The following is a 9,473-nucleotide window of genomic DNA, read 5'->3' as shown; positions in this document are numbered from 1 at the left end:
AATTACTTTTTTTTGGTCAAATTTCTTTTATTAAAAAGATAAGCAAGAAAAAATATTAAGTTAGCACGAATTGTGCCTACCAATCGTTTTGGCCTAAAGTTTCAGGAATTTTATACTTGTTGGGGGTCCAATTGCAAGGAATTAGTTAATTTATTGAAATCGACCAATAAATAAAATATATATATCTGCACATGCATGCCGTATTTATGCATCTATGAAGAAATAAAGAATTCTGTGCTAAAAATAAGCCCCGTTTCGTGACAACTTCTCATCTAAAAAAATAATTTTTTTATCGTTGTTTCATTATTCTAACTTCATTACTCACGTATGAAAATCACTTTTCTCTCTAACAATCAAAAAATCAATTCTGATAATCACTACTAAACATACCCTAAATTCAGTAGTAGGAAATAAATCAATCAATTAAAAAAGGAAAAAGGCCAATAAATTAATAATATTATGGTGCGCACCAATTCAACTCTCATTATCATTGACAAGCACCTCAAATTTTTTAATTTCTGTCAGCATCATCACAATTTTTTGAGTCAATATTACAGGTTAAGACTAAATTATAGCTTGATAATAACTAAAATCAAGCTCTCTCTGTTTTTTTTTTTTTTTTTAAATTATACAATTTATTTTACTCATCTATGAGCAGTAACCAGCGTCTCTATGAACCTTAATCCATCAAACCTTGGTGCAAATTTATCCGTGGAAGAAGAAGGAGAAGACCCCTGCGACGTTGATATCTCACAGTTTCTCCTTACAATTGCTTCCTAAAAATCACAATAAATTTTGTCAAAATTTAACAAATAAACTAAAATATAATTCGTGAAAAGGTAGATCTCGAAAAGATTAGCTCCCTCGGATAGAAAATAGGCTCTGAATTTAATCGAAAAGGAAGAAGAAAAGGAATTTACCTGGTGCGGCGAGTGAATTTTGGAAGACGAGGAAGCAGAGATGGCTGCTGCAGAAGCAGCGACGGCGGCTGCAAAGAGGCCTGATTTCTTCATTAAGAGGGAAATTGATTTTCCTTCTGAATTCTGGGGAAGGGGATTTTGATTTCCCTGGGGGAATGGGAATGGGAATGGGAATGGGAATGAAAAATGTGAAAGTGAATATGGGGAAAGAAAATGTTTGGCGGGGAGCGCGCTGTTTATATGGGAAAATTAGTGACTCTTAATTACACTTTTGCCCTTTTATCGACTTTGAATTTGATATTTGGATAAATTTCACCCTCGATCCCTCAACTTTAAGCAAAATTTCAAAAACTTTAGTTCGTCTTATTTGGTTTACTGCAGTTTAATTTAGATTTAAATTTCAAAATTCTATTATTAAATCTCACAAAAAAAATGCTTAAATAACAATCATAATATCAGTAATCTTTCATGTATAAGTATGTGGCACCATAGAAATAAAAATGGTAAACAAGTGTTTTTTCAATACTTTTTTATTAAATGTTCATATGCATTTTTTTAATTTAACAATTACGATGTGTCATAAGATAAATTGACATGTCATGCAACGCTTATGTAAAGGATGAATTGCGATATAATTGTCCAGTTATGGTACATGTAAATAATAATTTACATACATACGATGTGATGAGATATAATTGAGTTAGAATTTTTTTTATCAAATTAAAAAAATAAATAAATAAATAAATAAATAANTATATATTTTGCTAATCGAAAATTACTTATTTTGATCATAATTTATATTTCCTCTAAATAAGACCTCGCCAAATGAAATAATATGTATATAATGCAAATTTCTTATTTGACTCAATTTTAAAAGTCAACTAATGTCTAGAAGAGATAGGGGTAATAAAGTAATTACACAAGGAAGAAAACTTTACATAAAGATTTCCCCCCTTTGTTGGTGATTATCATCTCTCTACGAACTCGACAATGATAGGCTGATATTTTAGAAGGAACAACCAATGTAAATGCAAAACGTATATGGTTGTGATGAGTCCACACGACTGTTCCAATAGGTTTCACAAGTTTTCACTAAAGGCCCAGAGATAAAGGTGAGTTGAGCAATTAATAGGAAAGGTCGAAAATCAATGTGTCGAATTTCCACATATGTCCTTGGTTTTCTTACCATGTTGATTGAGTTGAAATCTTGACTATCGTCCAATAGTATTTTGACACTTCGATACATCAGATTTTACGAACAAATGAAATAATATCATTTTAAAAGTGATACCGCTTGTAATATTCTACGTTTATGTTTTTACGAATAAAAGTTAATGTACTGATTTTATAAAAATTTAATGAAAGATAGTCAAATAGAGATAATAGATCTCATTTCAATCTAATTAAGCATGTAAAAGAACTACAATTGAAATTGAAACGTCAAGCAATTGACTATTCCTAATTGATATATTTAGGTGTCAAGATTTGAATATAGTTTCCTATAGTCAATTATAGAGTATTAGCCATAATTTGGCCCCAATTTTCTAAAATTTGTTTTTTAACTGCATATTTCATGGAATCCACGATTTTTATCAAATTTTTAGCCACATATTTCATCAATTTTTTATTTATTAAATCAAAGTCTACCCACAAAAAAAAAAAAAATCTAATTTTTAGTTAAATCGAACATGGACTAAATATTTGAATCAAATTTGTTCCTTTTCAAATGAATAGTAACTAGGTCCACGCAATTAATTACTAAAAAATTATATATTCTTGAAATATTACTTTGTCAACTGCTTCTTTGTTTGCTCTTCAATTTCAATTGATTTGATAATTAAAAGTTAAAAAAATAATCAACTACCCTATACCTAGAAGAATTGTAAACACAAGTACGCAGCCATTTTCTCCCACAAACAAAATATAAGCATAATAATTAATAATACCTACATGAATTATCTCACTCTTGACTTGATGCTTTGACATGATTAATAATAGACAATTCGAAAAAGTAATTTTACCGTTAATTATCTTTATTTTAAGAAGTTTCAATACCGTAAACGTACAATCAACTTGAAAAATATAAGATGATTTTTTATTAAAAAATATATATATTATCATAAAAACAGAGCCTTAATTTTAACTTAGAGACTAGTAACAAATACTCAAGTAAACAAAATACGATATTCAACGAAAGATGCTTAAGAGTTTTAATTATACGGTTCAATATGGACCACCCAATGTTGAATGGAGCATTGGTGCAGTCGTAAGTGGTGGTCAACATATTCTTTCATTTCTTTACTTGTAAGGTTATCGTTAGCCGACCATAAACACGGCAACAACTCAGAACTTACACGTGTTACGTCAACTTTCATCAAAATTTCAATTGAATCATTTTAACTTTCATTTATTGCAAATTTCATCAACAATTGTTTGTTAATTGCAGTGCTGGACAAAACATTCGAAATCGAATCGATCGAATCGAACTCGAATCAAATTAAGCGGCTCTTTTTAAGTTAAATATTCAAACGGATATTTGAATCGAAAATCGACAGATTTGATTTGATTATCGATTCTAGATAAAAAACTGAATCTCCCTAATTTTTTTAATTTATTTATTTTAAATAAGTCAAATTATTTTATTTTTTAAAATAAATTTACTAACTAATTAATTTAGCTCAAACAAAAAAAATATGATTTTTCTATTTCTAATTTTCAGTTCAAAGTCAACTTAATCAAATTGATCTAAATTTTATCCAAATATGTTACTCCACCATAGTACCTTTTCTATTGTTCTGAATAAATTAAATTGAAACTCGATAATGCATCTCTTAATTATTGTAAGTTCGCAATCTTCCTTTTTCTATGATTTTAACAATCAAATCTATGAATAACTCAGCAAAAAGAGATGTAAAAGACACATAAGATTGGATTACGTTATTTCGTAAGAGTTGGGATTGAACATATCATTAGCTGACTTAATGTAACTTTGTAAATATTAAAAAAATTTAATAATAATACGGAACTTGGGAACCGAATCGAATGGAACCGAACCCGAATGGTTACATAATTTAATTTGGACCTGACGGTTTCACTTACTAAATACCAAAAATTTCGAATCCAATTCCATTCTCATTAGAATCAAATCGAACCGGACCATATCCAACGTTAGTTAATTGACAAAAATTTGTTTAATGTACAAATATACCATAAACCTAAACAAACTTTAGAAATTGGATTTAATCATAACTTTCAATATAATAACGAGAGAATATCAAATTCACAAAAAGAACTAAATTGTGATTAGTATCTAAAAGTATTTTAAAGATGTATAATTTACAAGGCATTTTACATTCACTTTGTTTAAAAATACTAATGTTAGTCTCTAATTTCAATTCTCTTGCCGTCAATTTAATTTTCATAAATACATGATTAAAAATGTAATTAATTGAAATATGTATATACATACATGTCGGCATATATACTTGATATATTTCATATGTATTTCCAATTTAGAACAAGTGAGTTAACATTCTATTTTTGTTCAAGACACTACTGTTAAAAGTTTATCCTTTTGTGCTTAACTGAACTTCTACTTATTTTCTTGTTTAATTTCATGAAATGCCAGAATTTTTCCCATCGAGAAAAGCAGTATTTATTTTATTTTTTTATCAAAAAATATTATTCTTGAAAAGGTCCCCATTCAAAATTTTCTCCCAAGAGCCATAAGTTAGTTGAGATGACTCTAGCTATGTATCATAAGAATTTGCCTCACGAGAGACTAGTTTTTGTAGAAGACTTGAGAGCACGATATGTACCATGACAACATTTATTTGTTAGAATTTTATGAAACTTTAAATCTCAAGAACTTGACAACTTAATTACTTTATTGGTAAGATCATTTAGTCAAGTTATCAAGAGAATTATTAAATGCAAAACTTATTTTAGTTCATTGGAAATGATTATCTGTTACTGGATCTTGATTCTGAATCTTGAATCATAGAGATCAACTCAATGTCTTCATGTTTGGTTTCCTAATCTTTAATGTTAGATAGTCTCTTTTGATTCTTGAATTCTTGTTCTTGACTTTACCTTCTTACTCCATAATCTAGATTGCTTCAATATCTTCTTCTTGATTGTTGATCTTGATTGTGAGTTTTGAATCTTTCTCTTCAATATATTTTTTCTTGTTATTATTGTGTTAATTGGATGACACATAGAATGAGAATAATACATGAACTGAGGACCACAGCCTTATATATATGTCCATAATTATTTCGTCAATTATTAAATACAACTCTAATGGATCTAATCTTTACACATATTTAGGTTTATACTTTATTTAGATGGGTACATGAACTGAGGACCATAGCCTTATGTATATGTCCATAATTATTTCGTCAATTATGAAATACAACTCTAATGGATCTAATCTTTACACATATTTAGGTCTATACTTTATTTAGATGTCAAAAATCCATAACTATAATTTTTTATTAGATCACTTTAAGTACCTTAATATAATCTTTATAGACAATGAATCCAACATTACTCTCACACCCTCTCTGATTTTTCTTTTTAATGCTTTAATGGAAGTCATCCATCTTCACACAGAAAATCTCATTAACTTTTCAAAAGACCAAAGCCACGCACCAAAAGTTTTAACATGTGGACCAATTTGGTCTATTCCACTCTGAAAATAAAGCTTAATGCGACTAACCGACGACGAGAAATCACACACTTTTATATCATTGGTTTACTTTAAAGATACTCTTTGGACTTCTAAGACACAAGGATAAGAAATTAATAGTTGTGTTTCATCTAAATGTGTGATGACAATGTAGGTCTTATGATTTGTTTGGCAAAGTTAATTATAAGTTAAACTCATGTTGATCATATTGCAACGTTATGTTTTAATAGTGTATAATAAACATTTTTAAAGTTAGTTTGATTCATCGAGGTGGATACGATAATAAACAAATATCTTACAAATCCGTCCTTTTTAGTATTGCTAATGCTAGTCATACATACTATTAGTAGAAATTGCCCTTGATCTTTAATTTAACTCATATGAAAATCAACTAAATATGGAAGGTAAAACATTAATCACAAATATATTAAAAGATAGATCTTGATAATTGTTTGAGAGAATATGTCAAAATAAGTTGTTGGAATGTAGAGATTATCTAAACATTTATTGTGCCAAAATTGTTAACAATAAATCAAAGTCTTTAATAAACCAAAACCATTTGCAGAACATATACTTCAATCAAGTAAGAAGATAAACATTGAAAAACAAAATGAAAGATCAAAAACAATACTATGCATTCACCAAAGTTTTACCCCCTAGCTTTAACTAATGGTTTAGAAATATATAATGAAATGTTACAAAGAGAATGAAAGAAACTAGAATATAATGGGAGGGGAATTGATTCCCTCAAAATCGTGGCCAAGGTCCTCTTTTATAGGCAAAGAAACATCTAAAATACAAGTAGGCAATGCAATTTATTTCTGTCCAGTTTCAAGACAGCTACAACATACAACTTGATGCCAATTTTCAGAGACATTGTGCAACGAATTTGGACTTATGATCAACAGAGAAATTATTTACACTTGAGTTAGCTTTACATTGGTTCAAATATCAGGTTCATTGGATCTATATAACTTCAGATATGACAAAAACAATGAGTGCTGCTTCACAGGTAGAAAAGCTGTATCCGACAGGTAACAAGTTAAATTTTGCACGGTAATTTTGGCTGCCTTGTGATACGAATTTGACTTCTTGCGAAACATGAAAGTTGTAGAAACATGTCTTATCTTTCCAACCCAACTTGAATCACCTTGGTTCAATTTTGAAGCTTAAGTTATGATCATTTTACCGACAACTGCTTCTTACTTGAGACAATCACTATTCTTGACTTTTCAACATTATTTTTGTCCACTTGCTCCACTTGTTCTAAATTGGAAATACATGTGAAATATATCAAATAGATACTCTTTCAAATGTATAATACTCATGCCGACATGTATGTAAATACGCATTTCAATTAATTGCATTTTTAATCATGTATTTATGGAAATTGAATTTACGGCAAGAGAATTGAAATTAGAGACTAACATTAGTATTTTTAAATAAAGTGAATGTAAAATGCCTTGCAAATGAACACTTTTAGACACTAATCAAATTGCTTATAAATTAGGTCATTGTACAAAGAAAAAAGGGGTTGAAAATTTGATATTCGAACGTCCACTTTAAAAAGTCGCCTCATATAGAAAATACATCCAAGATTGGATCTCCCGAAAATTGAAATACTATCTCCGATTGAGAAACATTTTCTGGTAAACAGCCGGCGAAATTACACTTCCTTTCTCTTTACCAAAAAAATTGATTTGTGAAGCACACTCAAAATATTAATAAATGAGGGAAAACTTTGCCAAAATTCGGAGGGAAAATCTTCCAGCAGATATTTTATTATTTACTAGAATGTACTTTGATGTATTAGGTGCACCTCTTGCATAGTCGAAAGGAATGTGAGACTACTTTCATACCAAATGGAAGAGTATTAGATCTCCATTATTTAGCCCTTGTTTGAACCCCATTTTTCATTAATATATATTCTTTAACAGTGATTTGACATCGTTTCAATTATATATTTTTTAATAAATTAATATTATACTCAAATTCAAAACTTTTTCTTATTTTTCAACCACACATTTTTCACCATAACACTATTTCAAAATACATTTTTCGAGAAAAATAGGACTCAAACAATCCCTTAATAGTCTCCATTTTAACTATTGAAGTTTATATGAAGACGTTGAATGATACTTCTTCAACATAAGACAATCAATTATTGTTTGATCCCATTATTTACAAAACATATTTTTCTCTTTTTTCTTTTCAACTACATATTTTTCAATAAAATAATGTTACATGTAAATTCAAGTTTTTCTTTATCTTTTGACCACACATTTTTCAAAATAAAAACCAAGCGTACAAGGTCGTTTGCCAAATGGTTTACAGGGTAATTTCAAATTACTTCAAATTGCCAACGTTAAAAAAATAATAATAAAGAAAAAACTATTTAGGGAAGTTTTGAAGTTCAGTGACCTTTTAAAAACTTTTAGCAAAGTTCAGTTACTATTTGGAAAATTAACTCGTATTTTGAACATTATTTAGAAGACTTGTGGCCCAACTAATATACTCATAGTCGGAAACTTGTAAGATGTCAAAAAGATAAACCGTTTAGAGAACTAATAGTTTATAACATAATGTGTAATTTGAGTTTTGCTCGAAAACGTGTAAGATGTTTTATTTATAGATATTGGAGTCTGTTTTATTTGAGTCGAATGTATAAGTCTAATTAAACGATGAGGATAAAAATGTACAAGCGAAGAATGAGTGAGCTACCTCAATCAAAGAGTCAATTTATTCTATTGTGATAATACATTTTTTGAAGTTCACTTTTTGGTCTGCCCCTTTGCTTTTGGTGCTCGAATAGTTGATTTTTGAGAGTTGGAAAAGGAAATTCATTATTGATGCGGCGATCTGACCTCTGCATTATCAGAGAATGAGAATCACTTGTATTGCGGCACCCATTTATGTGGTCAAAAAAACTAGCACTAGCAAGTGCAACATACAAATATCTTCATTCATTAATGGAGGACCATTTCTACTTTTATTGCGAAAACAAACAAGTTGACACTATTAGATGGAAAAATAAATTTTGTCAACTACTTTTGAATATTTAAATAATATGTATTCTAAGAACTGTTTGACAAATATATATCGTTCTCTTCAAAATTTTGTAAAATGGCACTATAATCAATTTAAATGACTGAATGATTATATTTTGACTGGAGCCACTGACCTGCAAAATCATACTTGTAACATTCCATAATTTTTCTATGATTTTTAGGAATTTTTTCGTATTTTTCTGAAATTTTTATATGGTTTTATTGAATTTTTTATTAAGTATAAAGATGAATATTACAATTTAGGCTTTTCTTTTGTACTCAAGTTCAAATCTTTAGTCTCAGGTTTCTGCCTTTGTCACCTTACCAGGTTGCGAACTCGATTGCTAAAAATATAAATAAAAACTTTTAAATTGTGCCGAGGCCCTCGAAACACCTGGAGATTATTAAGGGCTTGATGCTTTCAATTTCTTCCTTCATTATGCAACCCTAAAACAAGTTGCTCCCTCGACCAATGTAAATAAGTTATGTGTTGACACCAATGTGTTGACCGCACTTTCTATTCGAATCCCCATTTTTTATGATTTGACTGCTGTATTTTTGAGCATATTAAACAAATTTAGCAAGTTGTTAGAATTTTATGGAACTTTAAATCTCAATAACATAAAAGTTAATTATTTTATTGTCAAGATCCTCTAATATCAAATTACAAAAAGAATTATAAAGTGTGGAACATACCATAATTCATTGAGATTTTCTTTTTTAATACTAAATCTTGATTTCGGATCTTGAATCTTGAAGCTTGAGCTGCAATCTTTTCATCATTGGCTTCTTCATTTTTAATTTTGAATTTTCCCT

At 29.0% G+C, this 9,473-nt stretch overlaps 1 protein-coding gene across 1 annotated transcript; it reads right to left on the bottom strand.

Moving 5' to 3' along the window:
* Window positions 1-446: 446 nt before the first annotated feature.
* On the bottom strand, window positions 447-1,102 carry LOC111370364. The gene is made up of 2 exons (XM_022992036.1): window positions 921-1,102; window positions 447-776 (listed from the first exon to the last, which is right to left on the bottom strand). The coding sequence occupies exons 1-2, from the start codon at window positions 1,011-1,013 to the stop codon at window positions 645-647; spliced, it is 225 nt and encodes a 74-aa protein (XP_022847804.1). The 5' UTR covers window positions 1,014-1,102; the 3' UTR covers window positions 447-644.
* Window positions 1,103-9,473: the final 8,371 nt, after the last annotated feature.

This window comes from Olea europaea, chromosome 21 (genome assembly GCF_002742605.1).
Source record: "Olea europaea var. sylvestris chromosome 21, O_europaea_v1, whole genome shotgun sequence".
Taxonomy (NCBI): domain Eukaryota; kingdom Viridiplantae; phylum Streptophyta; class Magnoliopsida; order Lamiales; family Oleaceae; genus Olea; species Olea europaea.
This window is presented reverse-complemented; position numbering and strand designations above follow the sequence as displayed.

What these genes read in the sequence shown, in the direction of transcription:
- LOC111370364 (XM_022992036.1), bottom strand. Translation starts at nt 1,013, where the DNA reads ATGAAGAAATCAGGCCTCTTTGCAGCCGCCGTCGCTGCTTCTGCAGCA. An exon ending in AAATTCACTCGCCGCACCAG is followed by an intron (nt 777 to 920) that starts GTAAATTCCTTT and finishes TGTGATTTTTAG; the next exon opens with GAAGCAATTGTAAGGAGAAA.